The 21,186-nt window shown below is 39.9% G+C and overlaps 1 protein-coding gene across 2 annotated transcripts in view; it reads right to left on the bottom strand.

Annotated features, from left to right (window-relative positions):
- Positions 1 to 21,186, bottom strand: part of ATP10D (ATPase phospholipid transporting 10D (putative)) — a 127,985-nt gene that overhangs the window by 25,160 nt on the left and 81,639 nt on the right. The window contains exons 8-17 of one of the 2 annotated variants that reach the window (XM_075566971.1): positions 15,094 to 15,200; positions 13,554 to 13,685; positions 10,307 to 10,434; positions 9,973 to 10,225; positions 9,477 to 9,718; positions 7,396 to 7,581; positions 5,613 to 6,225; positions 4,337 to 4,440; positions 2,425 to 2,551; positions 1,784 to 1,968 (exon numbers count right to left, since the gene is read on the bottom strand). In XM_075566971.1, coding sequence (XP_075423086.1) covers positions 1,784 to 1,968; positions 2,425 to 2,551; positions 4,337 to 4,440; positions 5,613 to 6,225; positions 7,396 to 7,581; positions 9,477 to 9,718; positions 9,973 to 10,225; positions 10,307 to 10,434; positions 13,554 to 13,685; positions 15,094 to 15,200 — 2,077 coding nt within the window. The remainder of the gene's footprint in view (positions 1 to 1,783; positions 1,969 to 2,424; positions 2,552 to 4,336; positions 4,441 to 5,612; positions 6,226 to 7,395; positions 7,582 to 9,476; positions 9,719 to 9,972; positions 10,226 to 10,306; positions 10,435 to 13,553; positions 13,686 to 15,093; positions 15,201 to 21,186) is intronic. The other variant, XM_075566980.1, reaches the window with a different exon arrangement.

Consider the following 21,186-nt stretch of genomic DNA (forward strand, 5'->3'; position numbering starts at 1 on the left):
CCAAGATATATACAGGTAAAGCATTACGTCCTGGTTATTAAAGCGCTCACGTGACGCGGGCCAGTAGCAAGCCGCAAAGGAGGTCCGTTGCAGCTTCCTATAGGCCTGCATGCCGCAGCAAATGCATGTCTCCTGGAGGGTACTGAAACACTATGCTTTTACTGGTAGGTGTCTCGGGAACCATAGGCTCGCCAGAGCTGAAGATAACATGGCACAGCCACGACTGCGGCTTTAAATTCCAGGGAAACAAAAGCTGCAAATCTTTGGCTCTCAAACGAATAGAACCAGGGCTAGAAGCAATCGGTCTGTTAATTTGTCTACACATGGGTGCATTACGGCCAGCTACATGGCACCTTTAAGCAGGTTGCATTTGAACGTTTTGATCCCGGATTTCTGCCGGCTATAACATCCATACTACCACAAGAAGCCCTACATCTGTATTTTACTCAAATAAACCGGTTAGCGGTGAGGGGGATTGAAAACCCCAAAATAGGCGTGTGCAAATGAAAAGATTTCAAAACCTGTAGGCCAAAAATGATAACGTACCTATCCAGCTTTTTTTATTTTAAATAATTGAACCGTAAGACCTTGTCGTTTCTAATACTAAATCCTGCATCATGATCACATTTTATTACAAACACAGATTAAGCCTTTACCAAAAATACGCTTCATCATAAACCTATTGGTACATTAGCTAGTCATTTAATTACCAACATTTCATTTGAGATTTTATCAAGAGTTAATAGGTTTGTGTGGAAGTCTATAGGAAAGCGCAATAAAGGCCAGTGCGCAACGGATTAATGGGTCGGTATAAGGGCGCATTTAGGGGTGCTCCAGTGGTACTTCATTGCAGGTTTTGCACCACAGCATTACAGCATGGGTTCAACTAGGGGATTATACACATTCCGTTACCACAGCCATTGCTGCATTAGAACCCTACAGGCATCAGGACATCAGTGCAGGTTACTATAGGACACAGGATCGGGTGCTCAATAGTGTTTGTGTTACTTGAGTTCATTTCTCACCCTCACTACCGCTCCTGCTACTAGCCTGTCACATGAGGAACTTTTATGTATAGCACTGTTATATTGCCTTCACTGTAGTTGGACTACAGTACATCAAGCATAACTTAGTCATGTACATTCTGTTTCAACACACCAATACTATATGGTACAGTTATTTCAACTAAGTGCTTCTAAAAAGTTACCCACTGTCCTATGGGTTTGCGGGTTATCATAAAAACTGGTTTTTAACCCCACGTGTATTATACCAATAGGGTATACTTAATTGTATTCCTATTGATATTATTTGGTCACACTGCTACGAGGAGTACTCCATGGGGCTTCAAAGTTCTCATTAGAGAACTGTGGTTATTTAATGCCATACTCCGAGATCAGGTTTATTACCCCGGTATCGCAAGTGAAAGGCTCAATTAACCCTTTCACATCCAAAGGTATTCTGGACTGTCTAACGTCAGTTTGCACTGCGGGATACAACTTTCTGTTTAATGTTCGTTTTAATCATTATTTTAATAGGATACCAATAAAGGTATATGTTTTTAATACTACCATAACACATCCAGCCTATGACAGAGTGCCCTAACTGGGTTACCTTTTCTTTCTGTGTGTACGTTCCACAGATTCAGCATTACAGCAACCACAAACCTCAATCCTCATATACTGTACATGTTACACCAGACAGCAGTCTGTACTACATGGGGGCGTAATATCAGATCTTCCACTGTGGTAAACATCAGTTTCACAAAAGCTCATTTCCCACTCACTTTGCCTTGTTTGGTCAGGGTGAATATCTTGTCACTGTGTTCAAGCAGTCTGCAGGCATAAGCTATGTTGACTGCAGTCTCCTGCTTGTCCCCAGTCAGCATCCAGACTTTGATTCCAGCTTTTCGGAATGACTCTATTGTGTCTGGGACACCTTCCTGCAGACGATCCTCTATTCCAGTGGCACCTGACACACACAAAAATGTAATAATTCTATGCATATATCCATCTCATTAAATGTTCCTATTTTGGAATATCTAATCTTTGTTGCCAGAGGACCAGCAATACCTTGCTGAGCAAAGCATAGTCACCCACTGCTGCATACAAATAAAAAGGGTGAAGATTAACACTACATGATGGCTCAATGTCTAATTTTATATTGCACCAAGGTTTTTGTCCCAATTCACTTTTATCAATATACATCTAAAGAACAATCATTGGGGGAGGCGGGTGGGAGAATAGCTGTACCAATAACGAGATTGATTTTACAGGGAAAGACATGGGGCTAATTTATATTGTTACAGGGGTTATAAAAGGAGCATTTACTAGTTACATTGATTACGTACACGTATTACAACAACAAACAACCAAACATTACATCCGGAAAAACATACTAAAAACGAGACAGCTTTGTAAAACATACCAAGCAAAGTTAGTTTAGTTTCCAGCCTTCGAGCGGAATCATATAGTAGCTCTTCCCGATTATCAATACTGGTTTCTGCCATGAAATGTGACTGTAACCATTCTGCATATTCAGTATCGCCCATTACCTACAGGCAGAGGAGACACGTGCAACATGCAGCAATTACATGGGTCACTTACTGAGAGAAGACACAACAAACACAGGCAGGCCTAGTAAAGCACACACAACATGGAAAAGCCCATTTAAGTTTAAATGTGGTAATATTCAATGCAGTGGTTTAAGGACGAAGTAAAAAAAAGTAATCAATATCCTATAAATAGAAATATGTATTACACTTGTCAATGTACAATCTGTCCATTTCCAAAAACAAACAAAAAACACATTGGATTAGACAAATACTAGGTGCCATGTCACCTTCAAATTGGGGGAGAAGGGGACAGGGTCTATTGTCATGGAGCAGAGTCTGTATTAGCCCAGAGGGCCTGGGGATGGGGGGAATTTACTAGTTGTTTGGGACTTGGTTCTTTATTGGTCATTGTAGGGTGGTCTCAAATCCTACAGCTTAAGGTGTAGAGCTGGTTTCTAGATCTGAACCACGTTTGTAAAAGGCTTCCGCATCAACAGATTGGATTGTTCCCAGACAATGGGACAGTATAAATCATTTCTGAGTATCTGCAAATACAAATTGAATATATTTTGGCAAATAAACGGTTACAAATAAAACGGAACAGTATAGCTAAATCATGTCTATTTATTTCTGGATTTTACACTAGAAAGATGATCCCTGCAAGAACAATTTACATTTTTGTAGCTCTGAAACATTAGAATTTAGGGTTGATTAACTTCACTGCTGTGGTAATTTCTTTTTTGTTTATATAGTCAAGGAAATCTCTTCCCTCAACAAAGGAAAAATAAAGAAAAAATATACAGTATTAGGATAAACTCTTAGGCAAAATAATACTTTTACGATGGTACAAAATCAGCTGGTGTTGCATCTGCCTTCTATAACCCCCACTGAAAACAAGCAGGGAAGTCTTTTTACCCAGTAGGAGTTTTGTGCCTTCTGCTATTTAGAGACCGCCAGAGGTAATTAGTAATAGACAAATTGGAAATGATATGCATGAATGAAACATAAGCTGTATGTAGTTATACACAAATTCCTTTTTTGGGAATGTTCATTTTCAGGAGGGAACTATAGAAACAAGAAATATCACAATGGAAGTTGTGTTAGTCTTTCCCAAATGTCCATAATTAGACATACATTTAATGACGGCTTGAAGCAGTGGCTGGATCCAGGCAGGTTGCCATTTCAATTAGGCTAGTAGACTTGCATACAGGTTCTTGAACGGACTACATGCATTCTACTAGTATCAGGTTTGTGCCAATAACAAATACCCAGAATCCCTTTTCCACCATGTCCAAGCACAGAGCATCAGTAAAGAGTCACAAGATAACATGATTAACTGTGATCTTACAAGGCCCAGCACACTCTTGTTTGCAAAAAATAAAATGGCATTTTCGCATTCCAAATCCTGTCAATTTATGTTTGTGTAAAGGGGATGCGAGTCAAGCATCACAGTTAGAGCATTACTCGCAAAATTAAGCAAATGGCTCCATTTTAAGAGTGGTTTTGGAGCAGTTTGGGGAGGATGAGCTTGGAGCAATAATATGACATGTAGCGAAGTTTGCATCAATTCAACAGGTCTTTGGCTCAGGGCCAGATATAAGAAACACAAACCAGCGTACTGTATTACGAACAGAACATGAGAAAATTGCACAATAGTGATCGATATTACTCAAGAATGCACAATTGGTGTCATTTTACTCCATTTGATGCAAATCATTTTGCACACCTCCCTTCACAGATATTTGTAAAAAAAAAAAAAATATATACAAATGCATATTTAGTTACCTTCTTAGCAATACATAAAGTGCGGAGCCCGCCTTTAGCATATTCATCTAAATGTTTCTGTGTTAATGTTCTGATATTCTTCTGCAGCATTTCGGTTTTGTTATCTGAAAAAACACAATATGGCCAAATCCCATTGAAATAAAATGTTTGCCAGATTGAGATTTGCAAATTCAATTTATAATAATATCTGCCGATATCTGTTTGACTTCGGATTGGTGGAGCAGGTAAGGCAAAGGTAATAACACAAACTGAAGAACATTTATGGCATTCAGAACAAACAGGATGTTCATCATTTTACAACAAGCATGCAAAGTTTAGAACAAATATGGCAAAAAAAAATTTAATAGCTCGTAAACGTATGCACAAGCTTTAACTGTATATTATACCGCAAGAACCACAGTATTCAGTGTATACCCACTAATGGAGGTACTTTTCACCTATGTCAATTAAAAACAGTCCAGTGTTAAAGTAGAAATACATTAAAAATCCTGTTATTTTCTTTTTTTTTTTTAAATATGTCAGTTATGTAGTATTAAATATTTACTGCATTTCTTTAAGACACAGACACACACACACTTTACGCTCTTTTTAATGCGTTGTAATATGTACTAAGCTACCGTGGGTTGCTGTAGCAAATATGAACCATGTCTCTAGGAGCGCCCCAAAGTAAATGTCTTTTGAAGGTGGATCTACCTCCCTCTCATACCCCCATCCCAACTAACTAATAAAAAAATATAACAAACTTGTTAAGGTTTCATTTACTTGGGTATAAATTCATAGCAACTAGTTCCATCCGTCACCCTCTGGCTAACATGTGCCAAGGACCTGCTGCGTTCTTGGTAAATGTGTTGAATACTGGTTACCCATGTGTAGGTTTTGGGTATATCTTACTTACAAATGTAAAGCTTTGAGAATATAAGCTAGCGCGTTGGATAAAATGCCACCTTATGGTTGCACAGGCTCTTAAAGTCACACTCCTCATTGATCAACTTTCTTGTTTTGCTCGAAATGCTTTTTGTCAGTTTCCAAATAAGTATTTCCAATATTAAGGATGAGAAACTAAAGCGTTCAAAAGTTAGGCATTTGTCAACACTAGGTATTAAAAAAAAAAAAGTTTAAAAAGTAGAACATGCTCACGGGGCACGATATGGACTTTATACGAGTTTAACTCAAGGCCTTCTGGGCGGGGGAAGAATGAAACAGTCACTTTATTGGCATGTAATAAACTGTAAAGAGGTGCAAACAGTTTTACATGGGTTTCAAAGTGCATACATACCCCCAGAAGCCAAAGATAATAGATCCATTATAACAGAGTCTGCTCCTTTTGTGTATACCACCACTTTGTTGGACATGGGATGGCGAACGATTACAGACATCCTTTTTCTCACAGAGTCAAAAGGTAAAATGTGCAGAAGTTGAAATGTTAAAGGTCCCAAGAAGCCAAGTTCCACTGTGACGTGATCTGGCGTCCGTGACTGTAGCGTGAATTTGTAAGCACTAGCGGCATGAACCAGTGCAGCTTCATCCGGACTCTCTGCCTCATAGCACAGCTCACATGCGGCAGATTTAAGCGCTTCACATGCTTTTCCATCTACATCATCATTGGAGGATTTTTCCAGACCCTCAAACTCAAGTTCTTTTGCGGAGTCCAGACTGGCAGTAGCCTGGAGCACATTAATTGTTTGGTCAGCTCCATCAGAAGCAGGTGAAGCCAGCTTCACTCTGCTAAAAAATGATAGTTTGCTGACAAAATTATTGGAATTTTCTGAAGACTCTTTTCCACTTGAAAGCGAAGAGGAGCTCAATTTACGGACAGAAAACCTCTGGAACATCTGCTTGATTTCTTCCAAGGATTTCATTGGTGTCCTTATTAGGGATGGCATTCTTACCTATTAAAACAAATGTGTGTTTTATCCTTCTTTATTAGTGTGAGAACAGCAAGATATAATTTAGGTTATTAACCAAAGCACACCGCTCTGGAATCACCGAGAATATTTAAACATTTCAAGATTTTAAGGGCTATGAACGTGCTGTAGCATACAATTTATGATGTGATTCAACAATTATTATGAGTAGGCAGAGCTATGGACCAGTATCGGCATTTTTAGGCTTTTGTTGCAGTTAAAAAATAAAAATAAAAATACACCCACAATATTTTCAAAGTAATACACACAAAAAGGTCTGTGAGCTTAATTGGGCTACTAGAGTTAACAGCACTCTTAATAATCTAATCCGTTTATAATAAAAAACTAAAACTAAAAATACATATATATATATATGCACCTTAACCCTGGCTGTGCTCAAAGCTGTGACCATGCAGCAAGCTTAAGCCTATAGGGAACCATGTTAAAAAATGGTTTTTGAAGCAAAAAGTGGCAGTGTGTGTTCATTTGCATGTCATTTCCCAGAATCCCTTGCTGCAGTGGAAGTGCTGTGTGCTGTGTGCTGGGTGATAATGGGGAAAGGCGGGGTTGCAGACCTGCCTAAAACATGCAGATGAGCATACAGTTGTATTTACATTTGCATATATATATATATTCCATGTTTAAACATACGTAGGCAGAAGTATGTAGTTATTTTAAAAGGAACTTTTGGTTCATTTGTGGCTTTAAAAATAGATGCATTAAAAACTTGACTCACAATTTAATTTTGAGTCCTATTAAGTTATTTTGAGAAGATATTTCCCAATGAAACAGCTGCCTTTCTGCCCTTTAAGTGAAGATAAGGCACAAAGGAATTTTCTTTGCAGTGCGTAACCTATTGAGAAATGGCACAAGCAATTAATGTAGCATACCGCTACAGGTGTACCTCTGCATGTTTAGTTCATATGATTGCCTCTTAAAAAATAAATAAAGTATAAAGTTACCCATCCCACACACGCGAGTTTATGGGTGTATTGAGTTTCTCACATGTAGAATTTTCTATCACTTTTGTTAACTATGGAAATGCAACAACACATAACAAATATAACTTGCAAATATAAAAAGTTTCCTTTTGAACAGACCAAATATCACTTAAATATAAGATTCCAACGTATATTACACAGGCATTCACTTTACCTTCTGGCGTGGTTGATTAGGCAAGGAAACCACTACAGTATTACAGATTGCTAACGCAAGAAAGAAGTCCACAATATAAGATGTCTCCACTGCAGATTCTTCAGCTTGATCAGACAGAGATAGGGACTGAGGTGTGATCTGGTAAAACTTCTTAAAGAGCCAGGGATCTGGTACAACATCCTTTTCCTACCAGGGGACGCCACAGAAAAGGAGGTGATTATTATTAGCAGTCATAACACAACTTGTATTCAATCTCAAATTGCAAACTTGCTATTTGACAGGGAATGGAATGTGGCATGCAAGTGGAATAATGTAATGTGAATGTAATCACAAGCACAAGTCAGCCTCATGCCACAAGGAAGGTCATCATTTGATATCCAAAACTGACATTTAAACTGATCAACAAGAGTTCTTAGGCCGACCTCATGGTAGCGGCATCGCTACGGGCACGCGCACTTCTGAGACTCTTACCTGATTGCCTATGGTAGTCCCTCAAGTGTAAAAATAAAAAAAATAAAAACGCCCATACACTTGGATACCATGTAGACAATTTTGAAAAACATTTTTTAAATCCCTTCAAACCATTTGTTCCCTATGGAAACATTAAATACCAAACATTTTATAAATATTGCCCCCCCCCCCCCACACAACCCCCAGTCAGTTTCTCAGAACATGCCTGCTTCAGCACAGGTGCCTCAAATCAGAGGCTCAGTCACCTGTGCTGAACCTGGGATATCCTGAAAACCTGACCTGTTGGGGGGTCTTCAGGACTGGAGTTGAGCTCCCCCCTGTGTTAGAGCGTAACAGAGTGAAGACTAATAAATATCAGATGTGGAAATCGCTTCGGTGTTGTGACTGCTATAAAATTGTATCTTCGCTATGGTCAAAAAGAAAAAAATCAGTATTGTTATAGAGTGCAGCATGTTCTTCAGAAAGGTGGTTGGAGGGGAGGGGGGGGGGTTCCCCTCAAAGTCTCATTTAACCTCATTCAAGAAGCATTTCTGTAGCCTTCCTAGGTACACAACTTCCCCTTGCTCAATTAAGCTGCTTTGCACCCTGCAGAAGAGTTCAGGACTATGCAAAATGAATGGGATGACGTCTCCACAGCACAATAGATAAGGATCAAGATCTGCTACACCTCATGCACTTTTGACCGTGCATTTCCCCAATTAAGCTCACCTTTTGTTCACCCTTACAAGCACCACATAATAAATACAAATGACTGCACTTAGAATTTACAGGCACAAGTATTTCCAGCCCGGAACAGCTTACAATCTACATTTTTGTTTCTAGAAGCAAAGATATAAAGGGAATTATTTACTAAACGGTAATATTACTTGACACACCTTCCCATGTCGAATGAAAACTTACAGCTGATTCATTAGGTTACGCCATAAGGCGTCTTATTGAATAGACGACAGAGAAGCCCAATGCTACATCCAACATGACAGAAACACAGTAAAATACTTATATATTCTCTTGAAATAGGGTCATTTAGTTTAACCCTTTGGCCAAAGCGTTGTAAGCTTGCGAGCCACGTCAAGGCAGACACCCGTTCGCAAGTCCTAACACTACCAGATAAAATACTAATATACCTCTATTAGGATTAAAATTCTCATTTACCTCTATTAGGAGGGAGAAAGACCACAGTGGGTCTATATCCAGCAGATAGAGCTTGCTGGGGTTCTGTGTCTTATTGAATAGCACCACTTCGTTTATTTTATCTAGTTCTCAAGGATCTAGCACTGGGTTTCCAACCAGACTCTCCCACTTCAAAGACCGTTTCATGACCACTAGCCACCATCCCCAATAGACCCATTTATGGTTTGCTACCCAATGCATTGCTTAGAATAGGCATTACTATGTAATGTAAAAAACTCCTTAAAGCATGGATCCTATTCCCATACTTTCTGCATTCAGATCTCTTGCACGTACCCCTGTATTGACAATGTGTATTACTTGTGTTATTTCTTAAACGTACCCTGTATGTTGCATTTAATTTTTTTTTTTTTAAAAACAACATAAATATAAAACAAAACACAAAGACTTTATGTATTTTATGTATTACAGGTTTGACGTACCATAGGGCTGCTAAAAGCCACATGTCTGGGGTGTGGTGGGAAGACGGCTCTATCACCATCCTCTCCACCCAAGGCTAAACTACTACCAGAGAGCTTGTTCAAAGACTTGCTGCTCACAGCTCTGCCGTCCACCGTGGTGCTGTGAGTTTTGGGTTTAGATACGTTGCATCGGGAGACACGTGCAGCATCCGACATGTCCTCACAATGCCAATCAGATTCTTGGTAGGATTCCAACCGCTTGGCTGTCGAAACAAAAGTCAGTTTGTAAGATATTTCAATGAAAACGTACTTATAACTTCCTTTACAAAAACACCACATGCAACCCCATTTGCATGCCTTTATAGCAGCAAAGTAACATTTGTATTCGCCTACCTGCGCTCGGTTACAATAACTTGCAAACTTAAGCAAACAGCGCCTCTAAACAGAAAGCACACCGCTTGTGTGAAAAGAACGTGTGAATAGAGAGCAGAAATAAATGAGCGGCAAAAAAGGTTACCATTTTCTTCATGGGAATACTCCACACCAGCAATGCTACATTTGCGAAAAACCATCTTGTTTTCAGTAAGAGTTCCTGTCTTGTCAGAAAAGATGTACTGGATCTGTCCAAGGTCCTCCGCAATATTTAAAGCTCTGCATGCTATCACGGAGTCAGATTTTTCACAGTAGAAATCCCGGTCATTCTGTATGAAGTAGATTTGGCCCAGTTTAACTATTTCAATTGAGACGTACAGCGAGATAGGAATCAGCACCTGGAAAACAGAAAGTATGTGTTACGTTTTTAGTCAGGACCATATAAAGCAGATCGAGGGCTGAAAGGTCACCAAGATTACCTGCAACACTATTATCATTGTCCAAAACATATAGAAGCCTGCCAGTGCCGGAGGTGTATGCTGTCCACCGGACTCTGGTGCAACAAAAATCGGCGATTCAGAATAGCCAGCCAACCAAATTCCATGACCTTGGTTTAAGGAAAAGAACATGTGGGTGTAAGAATATAAATGAGTTCAAATCTAAATTTGCTAACATACATTTAAAAGAATAGTTAAAGTGCAGTCCAATATACATGTAGGACTGTTAATGGACAGTGGTACATGTTAACTATGGCATAATTAGGCTATTGCCTTCTTTAAAAGAAAAAAGAAAATCCATAACTTCCAAAAAGTCTGGCTGCCCTGGATGGCATACACAGGTAGTCCAGACGCAGGTAGTAATTATCAAATACATTTTTACCCCTTTCTCCACCCGTTTTCCTGGCAATATTTGTAACATCAAGTTTAAGGCTGCACTTATAGTGCCAGCGACCGTGACGTCGCGTCAAAACAAATGCATTGCGAACAGCTTGGTCGCGATCGCTGGAAGTCATCTCAATTTGATTTTTCCAGCGACCGTAGCCTGACATCACGTAGCCGACACTATAAGCGCAGCCTTAGGTGGAATTTCCTGCCCCGTCTTCTTACCCCTTTCAGAGTATGTGAAAACAGTGGCATGTTTCCAGACCTACAAAGATTATTCAAAATAATTGCCTGCTAGGGAAGAAATAAATTCCTAGTTTGAACCAACTGAACTCATTGCTAACACAAGTTCAAGATGGTTCTATGTGTTCCTGCAACTTTTATACAGGAGTATATAGTTGGAAAAAAAATAAAAAAAAAAAATTAAGAGTTTGGTTTTTCAAACACCTGCTGATCAGCATTACACAATTTAAGACCCCACCTGTCACAAAAGTAGTACAAAAATATAGGAGATAACAATTAAATCTGGCACACAAGTATTTCAGCTGCATATATTAATAGTGTTTTAGGTTGCTGATAAACAAAATGTTTCAGCTTTTTATGGCAGAGTCCATCCATTGCCGGCTTCAGTGGTGCATATACCCCCTTGCGCTCTGGAGATCGTTATTATGGTAACTGCTGTGGATTATAAATGTGGAGAATAAATATTAGCAGGGACATAATGTGTCAGACTCTGGCTACTTTAAGTTTATTTTCTCAACGAAGGATATAGAGATACGGATCATTACATAATTCACCAGTCTCTGCCATTTTCTACACGAGTAATACCTCTTTCAATGCGTGAAGTGCTGTGAGTTATATAAGGATTCACAAGCAGCAATGCCCTCTAACATTTTTTTTCTTTTACAAGATTGAAACCAGGGAATCCTACAGAGTTGGACACCACTATTTTAAGCTCCAGGCATCACCCTGGTTTCTGAGGCACGTACAAGTGACATTACCGGTATCACTTCCTGGTTTAAAGGGGGGTTAAAATGGCCGTTCAATAGGAAGCCATAACTGATGATGCTGCAGCATCCTAGTGTAGCTAGAGATTTGGCAGCCATTGTATTTCCCCTGAAGGGAGATTTAAACTCTTTTACTTCAGAGCTGAAAATTGTGTGGTTCAGTTAAGGGAGGCCCCTCCCCCGTCCCGTAAAAACAAAATGGGGTTTAAAAAAAATGGGGGATTGCAACTTTTAAAGACAAGCAAACAATCGTAGTAGGTATGCAGTAGACCTCCAGTTTTCACCTCCCCCCGTCCCCTGCTGCAGAGGCCCCGTACTCTCCGCCACAGCATTTAAATCAAATGCTGGGGAGTACGCAAGTCCTCTGTAACTTACTTAACTTGGCGCCACATGACCCCGTGGCGTCATTTGACCCAGGTTCCTAGGTAAAGAGGGGGGTGGGGGGGCGAGCACTGAAGCCGAAAAAACAGGGGGCGTAGCATGTTTGCACACCCCTTCAGTAGACCACGTTTTCCCCTTTTTTCTTCTTTTCTTGTATGTAAAGTATATGACAATGTATAATTCTACAGTCTTGCCTAAGCTTCGAATCATTTCATGCTCTTGTTAAAATTTTTAACTGTGTGCCTTTCAGTTTTAATCAATCCTTCAGGCATTGGAACGCTGCAGCTATAATGTATCATTATATTACGAAGGTAACATTATCTATTATTACAGTTTGCAGCTCAAACTGCTGGGAACATTAGCAACAAATGATCACAAACAGGAAAGTGTTACAAAGATCTTGCATTGCTTGGGAGGTGGGCTAAAACCTGCTATAGAAATCAAAGGATGCTTTAAACCTCATTAAAAGTAAATTCTGTCAGGTGACTTATTAGGCCTTTATAAGAGCAACCAGAGCAGCCCTAGCTGTGAAAAGCAGCCCAAGATTCAAAGTGGCCCAGTTTTATGTGGCATGGTCGAGTTTAACAGGGAGTTCAACAGGAGGGAAACAAAGGGACTACAGAACACCTACGAGCCCTCAATCCTGGATGTGAACTACACTGGAAAGGTGGACATTTTCTATCCCAGACCACACATCTCAGCACTAAACTACTGCTGCCATGATGCTGCTACTATTTATATTTGCTCTGACTTCACTTATTTTCAAAATACACATTTCTTTCTACCAGCCCCATGTCTCCAACTCTATTCATATATCTCCATCTTCTTTACCCCTCAATAAAAAACACCCACACAAATCCTCTATTCACACCCTCTATCTACTCCTTCCTGCTGCTGGGGATCTCCCCTAAGCCTGAAGCCAGACATACACACCTGATCTCACCTACGCCTCCCTGCCATCTCTTCCCCTTTAAATGGTGTTAACCTTTCCATTTAACACTGACTAACCTTAAAATTTGCCCCACAAATCAAGCATCCCAATAGCCTGCACTCATGGCTATTGTCCCACAGTCACTTATACCACCCATTGTGGCCAAGCACACCCACCTACAGCACTTATTCCCTCACTTGCTGTCTCTAAGTTTCCCCTCAAACCTCTTAGATTGTAAGCTCTTCGGGGCAGGGATTTCCTTTCCCATTGTCTGATTTTTGCTGCACTTAATATATTTTTAAAATTCCCTGTACTGTATTCTTTGTGAAGCGCTGAGTACACTTTTGGCGCTATATAAATAAAGACAAACAATACAATACAAAATGGCATGGAGTAGATTATTTTTTTAAAATAAAATTTAACGGTCACTTATCCAATACTACAGAACCGATTTTAGAAATCCATACAAGACAGAACACGTTTTGCTGCTTTAAATCCGCTGTTGCTGCTTTAAGATTCCACTTACCAAAGGCTCCAATTAAACACATCAATATTAAGAGCAGGACACACCACAGTATATCAGTGTTCAACTGCCTCTCCAGTTTGCTGCGCTTATACCGAGGTCCACTATTATTCAGCATGGTTTTGGTTTCATGACCTGAAAAAGACAGAACGCCTTCACTTTTAGGTCTCAGAAGTCACAACAGTAAGGCTTTATCCATAGTAGAACGCGCTAGCTTTCCGCGCTCCTCCCCCTCCCGGCGTCGCGCTTGCAAGACAAACCTGTTTGTATTGCGAAGCGCCACTCTCCCTGTAGCGCATGTGCACGCGCTATCGTGCACGCGCTATCACGCGCGCACTATGCACCTCTACACTGCTTACATAGGTCGCACTGTAGCCTGCACTATGGACGAAGCCTTCGATGGACAAATAAGACACTTCACACGCAGATGATTGACACATATTTGCACGTAACAAATAAGGATACCACTGTACAATATGTATTTAAACATATGATAAGGTTAGTCAAGAACTTGAACAAAGCACAAATTTATCATGATTAGATTTTTATTTTTCCCAGAAAGGAGTTGACATTTTTAGGTTTTGTAAATAAAATTGTAGTGCTACAGAAATACCATCGCTCTACCTCTGCTAATCTTGGTAAATTATAATATATGGTTCAAAGTACATACCGTACTTCTAAAGGCTTGCCAAATTCATTATCTGAGTGGGTGCTCTCTTCTAAGAAACAAAACTCATTGCAACATAATCAGTGATTTCAACGCTGCCGTCATTAAAGACCCAGTTATAGAGCAGTTCTCAGGAAAATGCATATCATACATTGGGAAATATGTATCAAAATGGTGCAAACAGAACACAGCAAAGCACCTGCATCAATTTGCGAACAGCAAAATATATGTGTGTGTAATATACTACTAAATATGGTTTATTATTTTGTATGTGGCACTACAGGAAAGAAACCACCGCATCCCTTAGCAGCAGGGATTAACACATCAGGAAGTCGGATACGGAAGTATGAACCCGCACAGGTCACCGTGGCTGACTGCAAGTTTTTAAAGGCACCAAAGACTAAATTCTGCAAGTGTGATTCCAGGTCGTGCATGCATATTAAATTGTACACTTTTTTACACTATATGCACTTCTTTTTAATTATGGGGATCCGTAAGCCTGATTACTGGGAGTGAACAAGTGAGACAGAAAGGAGTTGTACCAGCCGGCAAAAGATCTTCCTGCTACAAGAAAGTGTAAGCAGCTATAGGAAACACATTTGATGTATCTCATAATATTGCCCTGATATGATCCTCCCCTAAATGCCTCTAACCATTCTCCAAAATACTCATAGTGCAAACATTAAGCAAAGTTTCTTGATACAATTGACGGTCATGCAGTGTTAAAATGGTGCAATTTGTTCCGGGTTTTGCACCAGTGCTCCAGTTTGCATACATATCCCCCATTGTTCATGACAAAAGCATGCAATTTATTACAATCCGTCTTTTTCATATACGTTATTTAAAAAAAATATATATATATTCTACAAAACGCACCTGCATATACAACGATGCCAACTACAGCCTCTGTGTTCCGTACAATGCATCCTCTCAACAGCAAATTCTCTTTACTAAGACCCATTCTTTTCTTGTTTGGATGTTCTCTTGAAAGAATACAAATATATTACAAATCTTAACTAACCACGGTACATAAAATGTCAACTCCTTTAAAAAAAATACTGACTTAAAACAAAATAGTATAAAATAATAAATATTTTGATAGCTTGCCCTTTGGAAACTTTAAAGAATGAAAAATGATAAACAATGAAAATGATATTTTTTTCAAATGTCTTTCAAAAAAAAAAAAAAAATAAAAAAAATCATTCAAAAGCAAAATATTTATTTTATTCCTGTACGGTTTTTTTTCTTGTTCTGTTTTTACCAGGTACTCTAATTTTATTTGGCAAGATAATGATTGCCTCACAATGACTTTACAAAGAAGAGAATTAAAAATGAACCCGAAAAAAAGACCGTCTCATCACAAAAGACATTTGGAAGTTGTTTCTATACGGTTTTACAGTCTTTTTCAAAGCATTTGGCTACCATACAATCTACATTTCAAAATCACTGAAGTACTTCAATACGTTTGTAATTGTTTTTCTTTAAAGGAGGTCCATTATTTACATTTACCACATTAAAGCAGCAATACCGGTTTCATTTATGGTTTTAGTTTGTTTATTATAGGATTGAAGCAGGGGGTTTCCAGGGCTGAACAGTGTTCATTTTTCTTTAATCTTGAGGAACTGTCCCGTCGGCTCACAATTTCTAAACCGTTTTCTTTCATATAACTGGTCCCTCCGAGCAACAATCAAGGTAGTTCATCAGGCAAGTGACGTCCGTGGTTTGCACTGCGGCACCTAGAGCGGAGGCTAGTATTGTGGGTTTTGAACCCTATAGAGTGGAAATTATTGTTCCATTAATTCGCTGAGGTTCCCAATATCCTACCGAGGTGAACTTCCGCTGCGTGGTTGGTTTTGGTGCCATGAGTGATCTTATGGCCGTTCGAACAAGAGAACGTTTTCACCGACCGGAGCAGAATATAAAGAGGACGGCGGTCACACATTGAAGCGGGAATCAGCTGATTACTCAAGTGATATCATGTACCTTAAACATGTTTGATTGATTTTTCTGTATCTGCATAACTTACCACAAATATATTACTAATATATATATATATATATATATATATATATATATATATATATATATATATATATATATAACTATATCTATATGTCACTATATATAACTATATATCTATATATAACTATATATAACTATATATATATATATCTATATATTAGAAAAAAAGAGAAAAAGCGCCCGATCCTTGTATAAAATCAGATATAAAAAGTTTTAATAAATCATGGACAGACAAATGCACACTCACACTTTGTCAATAAAAATAAGGCATGTTATGGGAGGAGCCCATGCACCAGATTGAAGACTCCACGGTCACCTCCGCACGATTGCGTCCGAAATGGCTCCAGGTAAACGTTTGCTTTTGCCGCAATCACCGAGATGGATGTACTTCATTTCAAACGAAGCTTGTCAGTACCGTGCGGCCGCCATTGCTCCCTCACTGGAATTTGTCTGTCCATGATTTATTAAAACTTTTTATATCTGATTTTATACAAGGATCGGGCGCTTTTTCTCTTCTTTTTTTCTAATAGGTACATTGGGAGGTTGGTGAGCCCAAGAAGAAGCAGCATGGACTTATATATTGTCTTTTCCATGGACTCTTATGGACTTAAGTATCATCATTTTTATTTATAGTGTTCCTTAATATTTGGTTCATTTTTTATAATTATTCACTATTTTTTTATGGTACCTACATTATTAGCCATATAGCTCCATCCACATTTTTTTTTAATATATATTTTTTAGTCCATATGTCACACTAGTGTGACTATCTTATTTTTTCATTTTTTCATTTTAATTTTAATTTTTATGCACACTTTTTTGTTTTTTATATATTTTTATTTTTTGGGCATTTCATTTATTATAATTGTATTTATAATTGTTTCACACCACAAACATATTGGCATGTTTTACCTTTAATAGGCATCTGTGCTGGGTGCAACATCTTGCCACATTTGATCAGGGCTGCAGCAATTTGGGTGTAGTGTGTGAAGGGCGCTGTCTTTATTACTGATATATATATATAAAAAAAACACTATATATATATATATATATATATATATATATATATAGTCAGATAAGGCAGTTGGCACTCCAATAGGTGCTGTTAAGCCACAGGTGCACGTCCCATATAGAGAATGTAGTTATACGTTACCGTTCCAAGGATTGGTAAACAAGAGACAGCACTCAATGTTGAAGATCAAAGTGTATTAGTGAAAGCAAAAATACATCCAGAAACCCAACGTTTCGGTCCTACAGAATGGGACCTTCCTCAGGGGGATACCCTGAGGAAGGTCCCATTCTGTAGGACCGAAACGTTGGGTTTCTGGATGTATTTTTGCTTTCACTAATACACTTTGATCTTCAACATTGAGTGCTGTCTCTTGTTTACCAATCCTTGGAACGGTAACGTATAACTATATATATATATATATATATATATATATATATATATATATATAACCAGTGGTTGACAAATCACCAAAAAATCTACTCGCCACCTAGTACCAAACGTGTGCTGCTTGGGCCAATATTTACTCGCCCGGGGGTTAAATCCACTCGCCCGGGGCGAGCAAATGTATAGGTTTGTCGAACACTGTATACATAACTCTATATATATATATATAACTCTATATATACATATATATATATATATAACTATATATATAACTATATACAGCTAAACCCCGTTATAACGCGATTCGGTTATAACGCGGTTTTCCCGTGGCTCCCGTTTTAAAAAAAAAAAAAAAAAAAAAAAAAAATTTTCAATTTAAAAAAAAAAAATTTTTTTACATTTTTTTTTTTTGCACACTGCACACACTCACTGCACACACACTGCTCATTGCTCACACTGCCACACTGCACACACACTGCTCATTGCTCACACTGCCACACTGCACACACTCACTGCACACTGCACACACACTGCTCATTGCTCATTGCTCACACTGACACACTGCACACACACTGACACACTGCACACACTCACGCACACTCACGCACACTTACGCACACTCACGCACACTTACAGACACTCACACACACTCACACACACTCACACACACACACACACACACACTTACACACACTTAGACACTCACACTCACAGACACTCACAGACACTCACAGACACTCACACACACTTAGACACTCACACTCACAGACACTCACAGACACTCACACACACTTACACACACACTCAGACACTTACACACACTCACAGACACTTACACACACTCACAGACACTCACACACACTTAGACACACTTAGACACTCACAGACACTCACACACACTTACACACACACTCAGACACTCACAGACACTCACACACACACTCAGACACTTACACACACTCACAGACACTTACACACACTCACACACACTTAGACACACTTAGACACACTTAGACACTCACAGACACTCACACACACTTACACACACACACTCAGACACTCACACACACTTACACACACACTCAGACACTCACAGACACTCACACACACTTACACACACACTCAGACACTTACACACACTCACAGACACTTACACACACTCACACACACTTAGACACACTTAGACACACTTAGACACTCACAGACACTCACACACACTTACACACACACTCAGACACTTACACACACTCACAGACACTTACACACACTCACACACCCATATACATACACACACACTCTCTCACTCTACACAGACGGGGGGTGGGGTCGGAGCAGAGGAAAGGCCGCGACCAGCACCACCACCCGCTCCCCCCCCTCCTCCCGCGCAGGCAGCGGGAGCACCGGGGACAGCGGTGGAGAGAAGAAACCCCCCGCTACAACCTCCATGCAGGCAGCATGGTTCTGAGGTAAGCGGCGACCTGAGGGACATCCCCGCTCCCATCTCCTGCCCCGCGGCCTGTCCCGCGGTGACAGGGTGAAGCGGGGACAGGAGAGACATCCCCGCTCCCATCTCCTGCCCCGCGGCCTGTCCCGCGGTGACAGGGTGAAGCGGGGACAGGAGGGACATCCCCGCTCCCATCTCCTGCCCCGCGGCCTGTCCCGAGGTGACAGGGGGAAGCGGGGACAGGAGGGACATCCCCGCTCCCATCTCCTGCCCCGCGGCCTGTCCCGCGGTGACAGGGTGAAGCGGGGACAGGAGAGACATCCCCGCTCCCATCTCCTGCCCCGCGGCCTGTCCCGAGGTGACAGGGGGAAGCGGGGACAGGAGAGACATCCCCGCTCCCATCTCCTGCCCCGCGGCCTGTCCCGCGGTGACAGGGGGAAGCGGGGACAGGAGGGACATCCCCGCTCCCATCTCCTGTCCCGCGGGATGAATATGCGCTAAAGCGCGGCGGCCATTTTTTTTTCTCGCGACCCCGTTAGTAACGCGGTGGTCTCGGGGTGGACCCCGAGACCCGCGTTATAACGGGGTTTAGCTGTATATATAACTATATATATATATATATAAAACTCTCTATCTCTCTCTATATATATATATATATAATAGGTACATCCATTATAACAGAATTATATTACATTTATATCTTCTTTCGATACCATATGAGTTCTAAAATTCTCCAGAAATACAGTGCGGTCCTCATAACTTGTCCTTTGTGTAGCACTAGTCATTGAATTATTGGACTAGTTCAAAGTGTGTCATTAATGTTTTAATTGTTTTATTATTTTTAATTATATATGCAAATGAACCTTTGCTATAAATACTGTGGGGATACAACCAATGGGTATCCCCTGAAGAAGTCATCATAGATGACGAAACGCGTAGGGCGTGGCTAAAGCAGAGGAGGCATTATTCCCACTGAGAGCACTATTGCGGATTGAGAGGAACGCAGATTGTGAGAGGCTCAGCGAAACAGAACAGTGGATACATCTCTGGCTCCCTTGGTGGTGCAGCAGCTAGTAGCAGGCAAGCGAGGGCTCGGTTTCCTGGAGGGACTTCCATTTTGCGGGACACCAGACCGGGTGAACGTCACTTCCGGTAGAAGGAGACCGCGCACGAGAGGACACCATTGCTGGCTCGAACGCTACCACTGGCATATGAGGGCCTATCTCATAACTGCATTTTAAAACCGTTATACTTGTGAGTGGGCATTTGTCTGTTTTTAATGTTCCATAAAATCATTGTTATACTTTAATGCACTAGGTGTGCGCCTGTTTTTTTCTCTTTTCTTTCATAGGTATCCTTAGGGAGTTGTGATCCCTTGCAAACGGGCTGCCTATACCTGGATGCATGAATCTGGAACAGGACTCTGTGACTTTTAAGGTTTTAGGAATTTTTTTTTTTTATTTAATTTTTTTTTTTTTTAACCATTTTGGTACTATTATATATTTTTCCTATATATATATTTTTTTTTTTCTATTAATATCTTTGACATGTATATTTTGTATTAAAATCATTATTGTTATTATATGTTTAATCTTAAAGCTACATAGGGTCTTTTTTATATGTTCCTACCTTAGCCACCCCATAGGTTGTATTAACACAGTTGGCTACATACTCACGGTTAGGCAGGTTATTCCATTAGGCGCTCCTTTATTATTTCTGTTTTGTTTATATATATATATATATATATATATATATATATATATATATATATATATATATATACAAATACAACTGTATGCTCATCTGCATGTCTTAGGCAGGTCTGCAACCCCGCCTTTCCCCATTATCACCCAGCATACAGCACTTCCACTGCAGCAAGGGATTCTGGGAAATTACATGCAAATGAGCACAAAGTGTCACTTTTTGCCTCAAAAACCATTTTTAACATGGTTCCCTATAGCCTTAAGCTTTATAATGTATGCTGGGTGATAATGGGGAAAGGCGGGGTTGCAGACCTGCCTAAGACATGCAGATGAGCATACAGTTGTATTTGCATATTTGCTTTCCTGTGGAGGGTTTTTGTCACTTTTTTTACTCACCATAACTT

The sequence above is a fragment of the Ascaphus truei genome, chromosome 1 (assembly GCF_040206685.1).
Source record: "Ascaphus truei isolate aAscTru1 chromosome 1, aAscTru1.hap1, whole genome shotgun sequence".
In the NCBI taxonomy this organism is placed as follows: Eukaryota; Metazoa; Chordata; class Amphibia; order Anura; family Ascaphidae; genus Ascaphus; species Ascaphus truei.